The 17,943-nt window shown below is 36.5% G+C and overlaps 1 protein-coding gene across 1 annotated transcript in view; it reads left to right on the top strand.

Annotated features, from left to right (window-relative positions):
• Positions 1-17,943, top strand: part of Sestd1 (SEC14 and spectrin domain containing 1) — a 110,270-nt gene that overhangs the window by 49,558 nt on the left and 42,769 nt on the right. The window contains exons 6-7 of the mRNA XM_063259381.1: positions 16,318-16,431; positions 17,784-17,881. Of these exons, the coding sequence (XP_063115451.1) occupies positions 16,318-16,431; positions 17,784-17,881 (212 nt within the window). The remainder of the gene's footprint in view (positions 1-16,317; positions 16,432-17,783; positions 17,882-17,943) is intronic.

Below are 17,943 nucleotides of genomic sequence, written 5' to 3'. Positions count from 1 at the left end.
CCAACGCATTTGATTTGATTTTAATATGTGAATATAATCATCTGTTCTTTCTTACTGACCCTGCTTTACTTGTGCGAAAGTGTATCTTATTGCAGGTTGGACAGAAGCCCTAAGACAGAGCACAGGTATAGACAGTTTTGTCATGGTTTTGAATGCAATCTGTTAAATTCCCAGTTTCCCAGTAGAAGAATTAATGAGTAGCAAATTGTTTTATTTCTTAAATAAAATATAGAAACTCTGAAAAGGCACAAGGTCTAACCCCAACTTTGTAGATACCGTATAGATTCTTAGAATGTTTATCAGAATCAGGCAATGAAGATTCATTTTGGACATTGACACGCTCTAATCGTGTTTATTTCAATTCTGTACCAGTACAGAGGAAAGTTTGCCAGTATGTATTGGACTTTCGGAAAGATTTAAGAAAGCGTTGTTTATCCTTAAGTGAGATGAGTCGAAGTGTCTTAAATTAACATTTAATTTTAAAAATTTAAGGGGCAGCTATACGCAGTGAAAATTGTCCATTTTAGTGCACAGTTCTAAGTGTTGATGAAACATAAAGTTATGAAACTACTACCATAACAAGGAAGTCGGACAGTACCGCAGCTCCCCTGAGCTGTTCCTGCTCTTCTGTAGTCGGCTTCTCCCTACGGAGCTGCATCACCTTGATCTTCCTCGTGTCCTAACAGAGTTGCCTTTTCCAGAATGTCCTAAGTAGAATGATGTCAGACTGTTGCCAGTGTTGGTAGTTTTGTTCTTTTGATTGTTCATTAGTACTATTCCATTGTATAGGTGTTACCCGTTTAGTCCCTAACTGAGGAACAGTATGGCTTGTTTTCATTTTTTAATGATTACACAGAACCACTGTGTATATTCGTGTGTGGGTTTTGGTATGAACACAAATTTTTACTTTGATAAGTGAAATATTTAGAAGTAAGATTGCTTGGTTTATAGAGAAAGTAATTACTTATGTAGCTGTATCATTTTTCTTCCCCACTACATATGAAAGGTTCACTCGCACCTTTATCAACACAGGATTATTAGGATTTTGGGGTTTTTTTAGTTGTTTGCTTTAATTACAGCTACTTAGTGACTATGTGGCCATTTCTCATTGTGGTCTTAATTTGCATTTTTTAAATGAATATTGATGTATCTTTCAAGTGTGCATTTGGGTATCTTATACCTTTGGCAGTGAAAGGAAACAGTGTTTCTCTATTCTAAGGGCTTCTGCTACCAGATCTGTGGGGTTTTTACCTTCACACCAGCCTTGGCACCAGGCGGTATTCTGACATTTCATTTGCTTTTGCTATTACTCAGAGTTAACAAGGTTTCAAAAGTTCAGGGCTCAGTCTCATTAACACTCCCCCTCCCCCATGTCAATTTTCATGCACAACTTTTGAATGGCTGGGGTATTCACACTTTGTTTGACCTGGCTATAAATAGGGATTCCCGTATTTCCCTCCAGAGAGTCAATAATTTGCCACAGTGGCTCACAGAACTTAGGGAAACACTTATATTCACAGTTAGGGTGTTATAAAGGCTACAGATAACCAGAGGGAGAGATACATGGGATGAAGTCTGGAAACATTCTGAGCTTCTGTTGGCAAAGAATTGTGGTGCACCACCTTGTTGGCATAGGGGAGTATCTAGCAACCCAGAAGCTCTCCAGACTCTGAATTTTAGGAGTTTCTGAGGACTCAGGCCTCAGCCTTTCTTTGTTCCATTGAGTCAGGGAAATGGGGCCCAGAGTTCCTGCCCTCTAGTCATGCTTTTATCTTTTGGGTCACTCTTTTGTTTTGAAGCTTTCCAGGGGTCCCACCCAGCATTCATTCATAGCGTACAGAAAGACACACCTCACTGTGGAGATGCCGAGGGTCTTAGCTCTTGTGTCAGGACTGGGGACTGAGACTAAATATTATAATAAAAGTTGGCTCCTGTTACCCAGAAAATTGCAAGGATTTCAGGAGTTCTGTGCCAGGAACCAAGGCAGGATGAAGAGCCAGTCAGTGTTTCTTGTAGCTCAGCATCACAGATGGTCCAGTTCAGATCTTTGGCCCTTTTTAAAAAGTACTGCCTTTGTTTTCTTGTTTTTGAATTTTAGAAGAGCGTTATGTAATCTGGATATGTCAGTATTGAATATATGATTTATAGATGTTATGTTCAAGTTTTTTGCCTTTTCACTGTCTTAATAGTTCTTTCAATAAGCTTGATGAAGTCTGGTTTTTCAGTTTTTCTTTTATGAATCATACCCGATTTGGCTGTTACATCTGAGAAATCTTTACCTAACCTAAGGTCAGAAAGATTTTCTCTTGTTTTCTAGAAGTTGTATAATTTGGTTTTTAAGTTTAGGTCTGGGACCCATTTTGAATTTATGTTTGTGTGAGCTTTAATTTGAAAACATGAATTTTATGATTTCAGTCATTTCAGGTTTGATAAGGTTTATTTTTTTACCCAGTATATGGTCTGTCTTGGTGAATTCCTTGTGCACTTAACAAAAATACGTGTTCTGTTATTGTTGGGCAGGGTTCAGTAATTGTCAACATGATTCTTGGTGGTATTTAGGTCTTCTGTATCCTGTACCTGGGGTAGTATTCAGTTCAGTGGTTCTTTTGGTTATTTAATAGTGATTTTGCAGTCTTTAGTTTTCTTGTAGATTTATTTCTCCTCTCATTTCTGTCAGTTTTTGCCTCAAGAATTTTGAAGCTCTGTTGTTTAGTGTATAAAGATGTAAGATTGATTTGTCTTATCTGCTGCTTTTATAAAGTGAATTTCTAATAAATACTGTATAGTTTGGATTTACTATCATGTCGTATTTGACAATCTGTGTTTTCCTGAGTGTGTAAGACTATGACATTTAACGTAATTTTAAATATGGTTATATTAAAATATATCTTGCTAGATTTTATGTGAGGTTTTGAATTAACTGCCTTTTGAATTATTTTTATGATTACATCTTATTTCTATTATTGACTTTTAATATGTTAATTTTTGAAGGTTGCTTTAACGTTCATATAGTATACATCTTTAATCAGACTCTTACCTACAAATAATATTCTTCACATTTGGTAGAAGAACCTTGATGTCTGTCACCAATATTTTCCTCCCATTGTTGTCAAACATTTTTACTTTTACTATGCTATAAACAGAGTACATTGTTACTATTTGCTATAAACAATCTACCTATTGTTTTAAGCAATTAAATGTTTATAAAAATGCATTTCACATTTATTCATGCCATATTTGATATACTTCACTTGTTTGGAGATTCAGTTGTTAGATGTATTATTCTTTTTGCCTACAGTATTTCTTTCAGTGTACTGTATATTACAGTGCAAGTCTGTTTGCATTGAATTCTAATCCTAGCTTTTGTTTGCCTGAAAAAGATCTTTATTTCCTTTTTAAGTTTGAAAACTATTTTCCATGAGCATAACATTTTGTTTCATAGGTTATATGTTTCCCCTAGCACTTTACATATATTTAAAACTGTTTTCTCATGGTCTTTGCTTTCTCATTTTCATAATTTCTAACAAGAATTTGTATCTTTAACCCTCTGTATGTATGTGTCCTTTTTCCCCTTTAGTTACTGTTAAGATTGCATATTGATTTTTGGTTTTTAGCAGTTTTATTCATTATGTCTAGAAGTCTTAGGGTGTTTACTCTGATATTCTCTGAATTTTATGGATCTCTGGTATCTGCTATTAACTTTGGAAAGTTCTCAGACATTTTCTTTTCAAATATTTTCTTTCATGTTCTTCTTTCACTTCTTCTGGAATCCCAGTTGCATATATTAGACTATTTAAATTGTCTTACAGGGCATGGTGGCACACCCATCATCCCAGCTATTTGGGAGGTTGAAGTGGAAGGATCACTTTTAAGTCCCTGAGTTAGAAACCATCCTGGACAATGTAGCAAGACAGTTTCTCAGAAATGAATTACTTAATTAAAACAACTTTTTCCTCTGCATTTTTTCCCTCAAATTTGTCTCTTTTTGTGCTCAATTTTGGCATTTTCAAGTTCACTGTTTCTTGGAAGTGTTGACTTTGTTGACAATATCACTGTAAAGTTTTTTCATCTTTGTTACTATGTTTTTCATTCATAGCTTTTCTATGATTTTTTCTTATGTAACTAGCCTTCCGTATCCAAGAATTGAAGCACACACTCAAAAGAGTTCAGATATATTGGGTTCTCTGACCTGAACTTGTACTGAAGTTGGTGAAACTTTGGAAGCTTCTGTGCCAAAATGGTACAAATACACATTTCCTTCCATTCATTCCTATGGGGCACCGTGAAGCACCACATAGTTGTTTCCAAGCTTCTGCACATTGTAATAGTTCAGGGTCATTCTGGACATTGAGTTACACTTCTTCCATGGAGTTCTTATTAGGGAACCACAACAAGTTGCAGGGTGTTTCTTGTGTAAACTGTCTTTCACTAGGACGCGTGGAAATTAAATGTGTACATCTCAGTTTTTACAGAAGCACACATTCCAAAGTGTTTGATTTGTTGGCTTCTTAGACTTAAACGTATACTGAAGGTGGCGAAGCTTCCATGCCAAAATGGCACAAATATATCTTTCCTTTGGATGAAAAATATCTTTAAAAAACTTTCTGCAATGAATATAGATTTTTTTGTCATTATTCCCCAAATAGTATAGTGTAACAGTTATTTACATAGTGCTTTTATTTTACTAGGTATCATAAATAATGTAGATATGATTTAATGTATAGAGGAAGATATACATAGGTTATATGCAAATACAGTGCCATTGTTATGTATGAAACGTATCTGTAAATTTTGCTATCTGTGGGAGGGCTGTGTGTCCAGAAATCAGTCCCAGTAGGACCCATTTTAGTTCCTATCTCTACTGAATGGCTTCATTTGTTCTTGGATGATTATCTTGTGATATTATGTTGCAGTAAATTCTCTACCTCATCGTTTCAATATCTGGTCTATCTTACTCTGGTTATATTATTTACTATGGTTCTTAATGTTGGGTTGTTTACTTACTTGCTTTTGTGGGTACCTGGTAATTTTGCTATGAATGCTAGGTATCTTCTTTAGGACAATAAAGATTGAGGTAAGTGGTATTTATGTGTTTTGTTAAGCTTTCAGCAGTGGGTGGGAAGTACTAAGTATTCTAACCAGGCACTGAGTTCATTTTGGGCTTTTTGTTGTTACTCTTTTCCTTAAGGCACCAGAGGCCTTCGTGTTTCTCTAGTGTTGCCTTTCTTGGGCAGTGTTACAGATTGCTGCATCCTAAGTAGGAGCTCCCTTTCCCCCTTCCCACCCCTTTATTTTGTGACTTCCTTGCTGGTAGACTTCCTACTTGGTTGACTTAGAGGATGAGTGAGGACCAGCAATGTAGGGGAGATGGCCTTGGCTGCTAGATTACAGCAGGAAGAGAATGTGTTCCCTTGACGGTGCAGTGCTGAGCTGCATCCCAGTGATCAGAGAGATAAAGGTTTAGTAAGGACAGAAAGTAAAAGCTGAAGCCAGGAGGCCTGAAGGTTCCTCAGGAGTCAGGAGCACAGAGAGTGAGCTCCCAGCCAGGCTGTGAGGTCTGCAGTTCTTGGCCAGGAGCAGGAAGGATGTGTTCCTCTAAGGGAATGGAAGTGTGCAGGGGCCAGCAGTTCAAAAACTAAAGCCGTGAATGCTGAATAGGGAGAAAATGCCTTTCCTGAGGAGCCATTTCCCGTTTAAGCCTAAGCGTCAGCTCAGAGATGTGATGGGCCTTCTGCTGTATGAATTAATAGTGGCTAAGGACCTTGTGTCTTGGAGGATAAGATAGAAGGCAGAATTCCTATCTGCCTTACTGTGATGTCACAGATTGTTATTAAGTGCAAGAATTAAAGTGTCTTGTAAAAGTGTATTTTTTCTTAGACATTGAAGAGATTCAGCTGCAGTATTCTCCCAACTAAATAACACTAGGCACTTACTAAAAGCCTGTTATCCTAGAGATGAGAGTAATTTTAAATACTGGCTAATTTATCACTAAACATATTTTGCTTTAAGGGACAGTTAAGCACCAGCCATTAAATGATGCTTAGAGCTTTGAGTTGTAATTACATTCAACATGGATGCTTGTTTAATTAAAAATTATTTTCCTTGGGACCAGGGATTTAGCTCAGCAGCAAAAGCGTCTACAAGGCCTGCACAAGGTCATGAGTTTGATCCCTGATACCAAAAAAAAAAAAAAAAAAAAAAAAAAGGGCCATTATAATTAAGCCTGTGTTTTTGTGTTGTACATATTTTTAAAACCTTTAACTTTGTGGTACATGTTGCTGTTAGCATGAATATAGATTCACCTGATAAGTTTATGTTTAACGAGCTTTTATTATCAACTATTCACAGTGTTCGTCAGTTAAACAGCAGTCATTTTTGTGACATCCTTTCTTCACATGATCTTTCATTTTCTTGCCTATCTTAATTTTGTCTTCTAGGTAACTTCTGTTCATTTCTGTTATTCTTTGGCCATTGTATATTCGTCTCTCATTGATAACCTTTATAGTTTTTATAAGTCTTTCTTATCTCTGAATAGATACCAGATATTTGCATTTTTAATAACCAAATACTATAATGTATTCTAGAAACTTGTGTAAAATTTGAGGTTATCTATTACACTGCTAGCCCAAAATTGATCAGTTTTACCAAACAGAAATTGTTTGAATTTCTTCTGGATAAAATCTGCAAGTTAACCTGTCTTTACAGAGGTCAATACCAATTGATCAGTCTATACAAAGCCAGTCAGTGCTGCATAGCCAGCATTATATGAAAAAACATCCAGTATTTAATATCTTATGCCTGTTTTCAAGATTTAGGTAACTTCTCTGACACATATGAATAAAGGATATTTTGTAAAATTTGAATTTGGACATTAATGATATCATACACAACAGTGTATCCCTGCAGAATAGAATCTATTATTTGATGTTTAGTATTTTAATTGTCATATTAATATCTTTAAATTTTGTATGCTAAGCAGAAATCAGAGTTTTGTGTTTTGTTTTGTTTTTTGGTAGTAGTAGTTTTTTCCAGGGGTGTTCCACCACTGAGCTGCATCAATAGTCCTTTTTATTTTGAAACAGAATTTTGCTAAGTTGTCCAGGTAGGATTCAAACTTGTGATCCTCCTAGCTCAGCTTCTCTGTATGCTGGGACTCTAGGTATGCACATAAGCCCAGCTGAAATTGGAGTTTAAAAAAAAAAACATGTTTTCCAGTGTCATTTTTTTAAACCAGAGGATTTATTTCCTTAAAAAACAGAATCCTCTGTTAAATAATACCTTTCTAAAAAATAAACAGTGTTTTTATTTAAATTATATTACATTAAAGATTTTAAATATTTACCAATTTACTAGTGAATGGGAGATCTGTCAGTAGTTCAGATTTCTCATTTGGATAGAAATCATGGGAACTGGGTGGCCGGAGGTGAGTGTCTGCTCACCATTCCAAGCCCCGGGAGTTTTAAGGTTATCGCTCCCAGTGGTCAAGGAGCCTCCCAGCTTCCTGCCACACTCGACTGGCTCTGCAGGTCTTGGGCCTGCCTCTGCTACCCCCAGTGACCCTCTCTCAATCCAGGGAACTGAGTGGCTGGAGGTGAGTATCTGTACAACATCTGAGCCCTGGGAGTTTAAGATCATCACTCCCAGTGGGCAAGGAACTGCCCAGCTTCCTGCCACACTTGACCGGCTCCAGCTTCTTAGGTTTTCAGCCTGCCTGGACCACCCCCAGTGACCCTCAGTCCTGGGACTGGGTACTGGAGGTGAATGTTTGCACACCATCCTGAACCCCAGGAGTTTAAGATTATTGCTCCCAGTAGTCAAGGAACCTCCCAGCTTCCAGCCAAACTCGGCTCCGTAGGTTTTGGGCCTGCTTGTGCCATGTGCAGTGAACTTCTCTCAATCTGGGGAACTGGGTGGCCAGAGTCCTAGGAGCCAAGGGCATAGAAGACCATTTCCAACAGGCCCAGGGGAAGCTTTGGAACAACATTTGAAACAGGGAAATATAGGAAAATGACAAAACGAAAGACCAGAATACAATTCAAACCTCCAGCCCATCCCAAGAAAGTTTAGGAGCTATGTACATAGAAGAGAATATATGCCATACACCTGAAATAATAGCAACTGAAACAAAGAAGCAATTCTGGGAAGCTTTAAAGGAATTCAAACTAGAAATAATCTGTGAGGTAAAAGAAGAAATGATAAAAGTAATGAAAGAAATGCTGAACACATCTAAAGACACAGTTAAAAAATTAGAGGAACAAAACAAAAAGAATCCTGGATGAACAATATAAGAAACAAACAATACATGAAGCAGATTCAGAGATATACAGGAAATCAAAAATTTCATTGAAAATTGTCAAAACCAGCTCAATGAAAGTGAAGATAGAATTTCAGACCTTGAAGACAAGATTGCAGCTAGTGAACAGGAAAGAAAAGATCTCTTAAAAATAACAAGGAATCAGGAAATAACAATTCAACAGCTGCAAGATGATGCAAAGAAAAACAACATAAGATTGATAGGGATAAATGAAAAAGAAGGGAGCAGCACAAATGGTATCAAGAGGATATTTAGAGAAGTAATAGCTGAAAATTTCCCAAACATGAGACTGAAAACTGACATAAGGATTGGTGAAGCATATAGAACTCCAAATAGCCATAACCAAAATAAAACTACTCCCAGACGTATAATAATCATCATCCCAGAAATCCAACATAAGAGTAGAATATTAAAAGCTGTTAGAGAGAAAAGACAGATCACCTATAAAGGGAAACCTATCAGAATCACAGCAGACTTCTCAGCATAAACAATGAAGTCAAGAAGAGCATGGAGTTAAGTATTTCAGATCCTAAAGGAAAATAATTCCCAACCTAGACTGATGTACCCTGCAAAACTGACCTTAAAAATGGATGGAGAAATAAGATACTTCCATGACAAAGAACTTCACGATCACCAAGCCAACCCTACAAAGAATACAGAAAGACAGTTTAGATACACTTAGGAAAAAACCACTAAGCAAAGCAGACAATTAAATAGAACGGAAAGATAAAGATGCAACAGCAGAAAGATGTCAACAATAAACCAATATAGAACAGTTAAAACCATTAATGTAAATGGTCTCAATGCACCAATTAAAAGAAACAGACTGGCAAAATAGATCAAGAAACAACATCCAACCATATGCTGTCTACAAGAAACCCATCTAACCCAAAAGGAAACTCACAGACTGAAAGTCAAAGGATGGAAAACAGTACTTAATGCAATAGGAACTCCTCCAAAAAAGCGGGGTAGCTATTCTGTTTACAAACAATGTGAACTGCAAACCAAGAATGATCAGAAGAGATAAAGAAGGTCATTACATACTGGTTAGGGGAAAACTTCAAGAGGAAAAGATAACAGTCTTAAATATATGTGCACCAAATTTCAGAGCATATATATTTGAGAGCTATACAAGACAAGTATTAATAGAAATGAAAAATCAAATAAGCAATAACACGATTATAACAGGAGACTTTCACACACTGTTGACACCAAGGGACAAATCAACCAGACAGAAAATCAGCAAAGAAATAAGAGAACTGAATCACACCTGTGAACAAATAGATTTGATAGACATATACAGAGTGTTCCATTCAACAACATTAGAATATACATTCTTTGCAGCAGTACACGGGACATTCTCTAAAAAATAGAAATCATAATCATTGTGATGGCTTTATCTGTTATACATTTTAAAATGAATCACTGGCCAGTGACTAACCATAAGATTCACTGATCTATTAATCTAAGGAGCATAAATACGATAATAATCAAATTTGCCACAAGACAATTATCTGTCCCTTTATGTATAAATTGTATTCATTGCAGGGAAATTGTTACATAACACATCATGATGTCATTAGCGTTCAGAAATTATGACAAAAAGATAGTATAAAGTGTGAGTAAATCAAATTTGGTTTTTTAATTTATGGAGTATAAAAGACTTTGTACATACTTCAAAAGTTATCTCTTAAGACCAGAGTTGCAAACTTTTTCTTACATACAACTGTTTAGAAGAGAAATTTAAAAATCAGGTTTTTAAAAGCCAGTTTTTAAAGAAGTATAAAAGAATTTCAAATCCCAAGTCATGAAAATAGGCCCCTGTCCAGCTTGAATGTCCTAGTATCATTTTCATTATAATTTGAATATAGCCTCACAATCTAACACGAAAGTAGATAACTGTGATAGTTAAGCTTACTTGTCAGCTTGACTAGGGTTCGAGGCACCTGGGGAGGTGACTGGCTTGCAGGACACCACCAGTTCTCTTCTTGTCTGTGTTGATCCACTGGTACAGTCACTGCAGTCAGGGGGTGTGGCCATTAGCTGGGTCGCTGGGCAGGGCCTGTGGAGGAGGGTGTAGGTCTCCTGTCTGTGTCCTCCTGTTCCTCAGGGCCAACATGAACTGAGCAGTTTTGTTCCTCCAGGCTCCTGTACCATGATGTTTCTGCCTTGGAGCAGCCCCCAACCATGAAACTAAAGCCTCTGAAACTGTGAGCCATGTTAAACTTCTTTTCAGCTGTGTGTGTTGGGTATTTTGTCCCAGCAGTGGGAAACTTGAGAAATCTAAATTGTATGTCACTTTTGCCACCCCACTCTGTACCTTACATAAGTATTTTAAAGTGATCTAAAAGTCATAAACATCACTTGTTAAGTGAAAAAAAGTGATATTATAAAGGTCATTTCATATTCAGGATTTTGTAATACGAATAATGCAGCAAATTCTTTGTAAAGAAAAGCTTACGCTTTCTGCACAGTACCTCTTTATTCCGGTCTGTGAAAATACCCCAGAATGAAGAGGATGGTGGAAGTGAGAGTTATGGTGGGCCAGTCTAAAGAAACGCTGAATGCTTTTGGGAAGTTTTCTCTCTAAAATAATTTTTGAGGAAAAGAAAAGGAATGAAATTGCTGTTTGTGTTTTCATCTTCCCTGTAAGTAAGGAATTTTTATTTTTTTATTTTTGTGGTGCTGTTTGCATGCTAGGCCAGTGTTCTCCTGCTGAGTGATGCCACCAGCTTGGAATCGCTTGCTTTCAAGCTAGAATATATGATAATGACATAGGTGAGAATGTCAATGAATAGTTGAATGTTTTGAGGAAGATAATAACTGACTATATAAAACTATATTTGAATTAATGTAACCCTTTGTTATTACACACATGTAGCTTTCTGTACTTTCTAATATTTTTGCTGTAATACACAGAGGTTTTTTTTTTTTTAAACAAAAGAACAAAAATGATGATTCAGAATTTCAAAACTGTGATAGATTAATAATGGTTAATAGATTGCATATTATCTTCAAAGTAGTTGTTCAGGTTATAAGATATGAAAAAATGATCAGATAGTGAAAGCACAAACCATTCTTTTTGATGAACAGAGAGTAGTATAATCATCTATCGTGTGTGTGTGTGTGTATATATATATGTATATATATATAAAATCTTGTCCCTTCTTTCTTTTCTCCTTTCCTTCATCCCCGTTGTTCCTTCCTTTTGAAAAGTTTCCTCCCCTTTTGCTTTCATAATGTCTGTTGTACATTTTGGATCCTATTTACTCTTTTAGTTTTTTACCCTAGGGAGACAATACGATGTTTTTCACATGTGAGTCTGATTTATTTCACTTATAAATATGGTCTCTAATTGCATTCATCTACCTATAAAAGTGTTGAGCTTATCCTTCTTTTTAGCTGAGTAGTACTCCATTGTCTAAAAATACCACCTTTTTATCCATTCCATGGTTGATGGGCATTTGGGTTGTTTCTAAGATTTAGCTGTTACAGATTCACAGTGGGTTTTTTGTTTGTTTGTTTGTTTGGTTTTTGTTTTTTTGAGAGAGGGTTTTGCTATGTAGTTTAGGCTGGCCTTGTACTCAGTATGTAGTGCACACTGTCCTCAAATTTGGCAGTCTTCCTGTCTCAGCCTCCCAAATGCTGAGATTACAGATGTGCACCATAATGTCTAGCTCACAGTATTATTTCTTACTGGCCCTTTCACTAAAGATTGTCAGCTATATAATTATGGGAGCTTTTTCTTTAGAATTCTTGGCAATTTCGTTATTGTATTATTTTTGTGTTTAGTATCATAGTATGAAAATGGATTAGATATAAGTAGGATACAAATATGTGTTTGGGGAATGCTTTTCTTTTCTTTTTTTATTTTTTAAAGAATTTTATTTAAAGAGAAAAACAAAACAAAAAAGGGTAGAAGTAATACAGAATTTCAAAAAAAAAAAAAAACAAACAGTAAGAAATCACTAGTTGGTAGATTACATTTGTCATCTTAGAAGTCACTGTTCCTGTTACAAAATTAAAGCATACAAAGTAGACATTCAAACAGTGAGACTGCAAACAGTTCTGTTCAATGATCCAACAAAAACTTAGTAATATGGTTATCTGTCTTACACACTTAAACATACATGCAGTTATATCCTTTAGAGCACTTTCTTTCCTCTCTGTTTTATAATAACAATTATACATTTTAGGTTTTATTACTCATACAGTTCTTATTTGTTTGAAGAGAATAAAACCAAATGTGACAAAACAAAATGGAGTCAGTTAAAGCAAGAATAGACATAGTATATGATGTAAAAACAAAATACAAGGTGATCAACAATGGCTACTATAATGTCTCTTGCTGTCTTCAAAAGAATTGCCCATATCTTAAAGAGGGTATTCTAGATTTGTTTATATTCTTCACCAAAGGTTTCTCTTCCTTTTCTGGGTTCCTCCATTTTTCCCTCTTTTCTTGAGAGGTGCTTAGCATTTCTTTAATTAACCTTTTTATTTCTTGCCTCACTTAGGTTAGATTTCAGTGTTCAGTTCATCTATGAAGTCACGAATGTATTTCTTTATGTCTGCTGATGATGTAGCTAATATTGCATGATTGCTGACTGGTTCTCTTCTGTATTTACCTGTCTTAGGCTTATTTTCCCAGGCTCAGAGGCTGGAGGTTTTGTCTTATCCTTTGCTCTTCTCATGTTTCTGGTTTCTTTCAGACAGGTGTGTGGAGGAGGTCTCAGGCTGTCTCTGTATTCCTTACAGTTTTTCTGAAGTGTGCTGGCCGGGGGCTTGCTGCTGTCTCCAGTTTGCTGATATCTGAGGTGGCGCGCAGGGATGCTGTGGGCTGGCCCCTCCCCCCTAAGCCAGTCAACCTGCAAGTGCCTTCAGCACTTCACACTGTCACAGGTTCTGAACAGTTTTGTCCCTGGCTGTTGGTTCCCAACCAGCAGTGCGGTTCAGCCCAAGCTGCTCCCTCCAGTCCTCTCTGGGCCAGGGGTGGTTGACTGATGCCACTGTGGTGTGGGGCTCTGTCCTACTCCAAGATGTCTCCAGTCAGCCACCCACGCAGCGGGGTCCCAATTTCCAGCACTCACGGGGAGCCAATAAAGCTCTCTACCTTGGCTCCACTCCATACCGTGCTGCGTCCTCCTGCCAAGAGCCCGGGACTCACGAACTCCCGTTATCAAGACAGCCAAAGCTTCAGCACGACCTTGAATTGTCTGACTCCACGGTGCGCCCAGCATAGAGCTGGACAGGTCTCAGTGAACACATCGGTCTTCAGCCCTTCATCTGGCCCTCTCCATGTTGTCAGATTCTGGCATCTGGGCTGTTTTCCCTGGAGAGGTTGTCTATCCAGCTTCCCAGCAAGCCACCATCTTTTTTTCCTCAGGCCTTTATTTTCTAATTTTGGTTTTAATTTAATCATTACTGCTATTTAAGGCTGGACTTTAAAACAAATCCCATGATGTTTCTGTCATAATTTTTGTGTGGTGCTGAGGGTGAACCCGACTGCACATGCCGGCAGGTATTCTGCTGCGTAGGCCACATCCCCAGCCCCTCCCCCGTTTTTCCTCCTTCAGCAAACTCTGACACCGGTTTGCTGTGTTAGTGCGGGATTCCTGGTCTTGTCCTGCCTTATCAGCTCTGGGACACGGCAGTTCTTGTGCCGCCGACTTGCTGTCCAGTCCGTCTCTGCGCAGTTGCGCCCCTCTGTGAAGTCTCCCCGCAGAGTGGGGTTCACACGGTCTGCTCACGCGGACCTGGTTTGCCCCCTTAGGAGCAGTTGTCTGTCATTACGTGTTACATGTTGGCCAGCCTGTACCATTTTCCAGAGGCAGGAAGGGACATCACTTGATGTTGGCACTTAAGCTTGACAGTTCATTGTGGTCCTTTTGTGAATTGTCCTTGGGTCTCAGTGTTGTTCTAGAATGTCTCAGAAGCTGAGTTTAGAATGATTCCCTGCATTTGTGTTCTCCAGAAGCTTTTAAGAGTAAGATAATCTGTTCTTTACGCTGTAAAACTCCCTTGTAAACTTCCTTGACCTGACATTTTCTTACTGGAAAGATTTTGTAACAAGTGCTTCATATTGAATTATTTTAGTTTCTTGTATTTTTATTTTTTATTAAACATTTTAAGTAAACAGTTTTATAACATTTATCAAATAGAAATGTGAAATGAGTTGGCTCTTTCTTAAGGAATTACTTCTTTTAATTTAAGGTGAGATAATAGCTTTGGTTTACATTATTTAAAGAGTCTTTATGCTTTAGGGTTGCATACCAAAACAACAGATAAACTGTCGTACCTGCAGTTTCCTTCACTGTCGGATGGGTTGTGGACAGTGAGTGAGAATGGGTCAGGCTTAACCATAGTTTATGGTGGTTGAACTTAAGTGTAAAGATACCTACGTGGATGTGGTTTTTAAATCTTTTTAATGATTTTGATTTTTAGCTAAATTTTGTTGTGATAGTGTCATGTTACTTTCTTTGAAAATTACCAAGGATTTGTTTATGGACTGATACACAAGCAAGCTTTTAGTTATTATATGTTTGCTTGAAAAGATTATGTCATCCTTAATTATTGGTTGGGGGATCTGTATTAGTGCATTGAATGAAGTTTTTTCATGTTTGGCTTCTCCCTTTTTTAGCACAGTGTTTTTCTTTTGCTAGATCAGATTGTTTTTTCTGTTCCCCATCATCTGCAGATTGCACTGAGCATAGCTTTTTGTATTCTTCTGTGTTCCATGCATTGGTAGTTGAATTTAGACCATGATTATATTCACATTTGATTTTTTTTTCCAAGGCTATTATAGAGTGTCAAGGTGCTTTTTGAGCACAAGACTTGCAATAGTGGTCTTCTTTTTTGTAATGTTAGCAGCTGTGATATTTAGTGATAGAGTCTTTTTTTTTTTTTTTTTTGGAAACAGGATCTGTCTACGTAATTCAGCCAGGTCTTGAACTCAATTTGTAGGCTAGGCCTGGCCTTAAACACACGGAAGTCCTCCTACCTTAACCTCCAAGTGCTGGGATTATAGGCATGTGTTCCTAGGTCTGGCTATATTCTTGATTCCTTAGTTCATTAGCAGTTGGAGAATGATGAATTTATTCTATTTAGCCCTTCATTTACTATCTGGAATACTTTTATAATGATAAACTGCCTCGTGTTTATTATTAATTAATTAATTATTTGTATTTTGAGACAGGGTCTCATTATGTAGTTTAGGCTGGCCTTGATCTCTTATGTAACCCATGCTGGCCTCGAATTCCTGGTGATCCTCTGGCCTCAGTCTCCTGAGCGCTGGGACTACGGGCATGGCTACCATGCGTGGCTCATTTGTTTACTGAGTAGCTTATTTTCCCTTGATTTGCTGGCTTTTAGTACTGTGTTAGTCTAGAGGTAAGCTCACTGGCTTAATCATATTGAATGTTTCAGTCCATGGCAATTATTACTCTTATTGATGTGCAAATTGTCATATCTTCAGTCAGTGGAGGCCTTTTCAGACCCTTTTGGCATGAGTGTGGTCTTTGATAGCTTTAAAAAAAACTCTAGATAAGAGGTTCCAAGTTCATCATATATATTTCTTTGTCCAATGATCCCTGATTCCTTTACTGAGAAGTGGTATTAAATATCACAGTGTAGATGTTAAGGCTATCTATTTCTGTAGGATCAGACTAAGAAAATATTTCATTATGATTTTAGTGGATACAACTAATTTTAATGTAGTATGAAAATTCTTTACTGATTACATTAAGGAGTTGATTTTTATTACCAAAAAAGCATTACTATTGATTAAAAACTTAAATATTTCAGCTGAATTGCTAGTATCTCATTTTCAAAAGCTTGTTAATAAACTTTCTAGCAGATAGTAATAGTTTATTGATTTTTTGATATTATTGTATTAACTAAATGAAAATGTTAACATCTTGAATCAATATTGCGTATTTTAACCTAACTCTGCTTTCACAGACTTTAGTAGTGGTTTTTTAATAAATGTCTCTTTTTTTTCCCACTAGGTTATTTTAGTGTCTGCCAATAAATTGACTCGTTACATTGAGCCATGCCAGTTAACAGAAGATTTTGGTGGGAGCCTCACCTATGATCACATGGATTGGTTAAATAAGAGGCTGGTTAGTACATTTCAATGAGATAAAATATTATTATATATAGATCACACATCTTAACACCTTTATCATGATCAACAAAAAATGTGGAATATTTTCCTTTTCACAGAAATGGAGAAATTCATTGTGTACCGCATCATAGGATAATGTTTGAGGGCAAATAGTCTGGAATTAGATGATGTGATTAGAATCGTGATGCCAGTTGCTGGGTATATGACTTCAGGATGCATTCACTCTCTCTGTGCCTCTTTTTTACACCTCTAGTATGGTAGTAATAATAGTCCTACCTAGTGTATTGTGGGTAAAACAAAATGAGCATACGTTTAAAGCATTTGGAACAATACCCAATGTATTGCAGTTGTACCCGTCAAAGTTACCTGTTGTCTTCAGTAGCATTGATAAAAGTTGTAAATTGTTTTAAGGAGAATGACAGGCTAAGGCAGTGTCTTCAGAGGTAATCTGTTTGATATATGCTTTTCAGAGAATGTCAATTTGAGGAGTAGTTTGACATAATACACTTTTCATTTCTATGTATGCATCTTTTTTTTTGTCTGGACTTCTGCAAACTGCTACTGTGCATAGTAGGACATAATTTTAATGAACCGCTAAAAGAACTGCTTTAAATCAGTTTAGATTAAGTGTTAATATTTTGGGAGAATAATGGTTTTATGGTTATTTCTGAATGGATGACCATTTCTGTTTCTGTCATATTTACAGCAATATCAAAGGTATCTCTACTTCATTAAATAAGTTTAAACAGATTTGTCCCAATTTTTTTTTAGAAATATCTGAAGAAATTGGGTTAAAATTAGAACTAATTTCTTTTTATCCTCTATGCTTATCCAAAAAGCCTAAAATAATTTTTTAATAGCATATGTTTGTGAGCTACACTGATTACACTCAGTGTTTGACAAATATTTAGTATTGCATCTTGGTCATTTTTACTCTTGATCATCTTGATGCTTTTTTTTGTTGGTACCAGGGACCAATTTTGATACATCGTGATTATTTTTCTTAATGTCTTGTGTTTTGCTCTGTAAATTATTTATAGTTTGGTTCTTTGAGAAACCGTGTGATACTTTTTGTGACTTATTTCACTCAGAGAACAAGCAAGCTTTTCTGAATGAAGAATAAAAATAATATTTTAGTATATTTAAATTTTAAAAAATTATTTTTCCATTAAATTTATTGTTAAAAGATGTGGTTTTGTCTTGTCATGTACACTTCTCTACTGTGGTGGTTGAACTGTACTAAGTGACTTCCTGGGAATGGAAGGAATCCTGACTAATTCTGTTGCTCTTAACTAAAAATCCTATTAATGTCTTATTTTCTAATGTTAATTAACTTTTGTACTGTAGGTTTTTGAGAAGTTTACAAAGGAATCTACTTCATTATTAGATGAACTTGCTTTGATTAACAATGGTAGTGATAAAGGAAATCAGCAAGAGAAAGAAAGGTAGGTGGCTCATGGCATATAATGGTATTCTTGCAACGTTGTGATTAATCTAGTAAAAGATA

The sequence above is a fragment of the Cavia porcellus genome, unplaced genomic scaffold (assembly GCF_034190915.1).
Source record: "Cavia porcellus strain 051 isolate PalLab524CR breed Dunkin Hartley unplaced genomic scaffold, mCavPor4.1 scaffold_12, whole genome shotgun sequence".
Lineage (NCBI taxonomy): Eukaryota > Metazoa > Chordata > Mammalia > Rodentia > Caviidae > Cavia > Cavia porcellus.
This window is presented reverse-complemented; position numbering and strand designations above follow the sequence as displayed.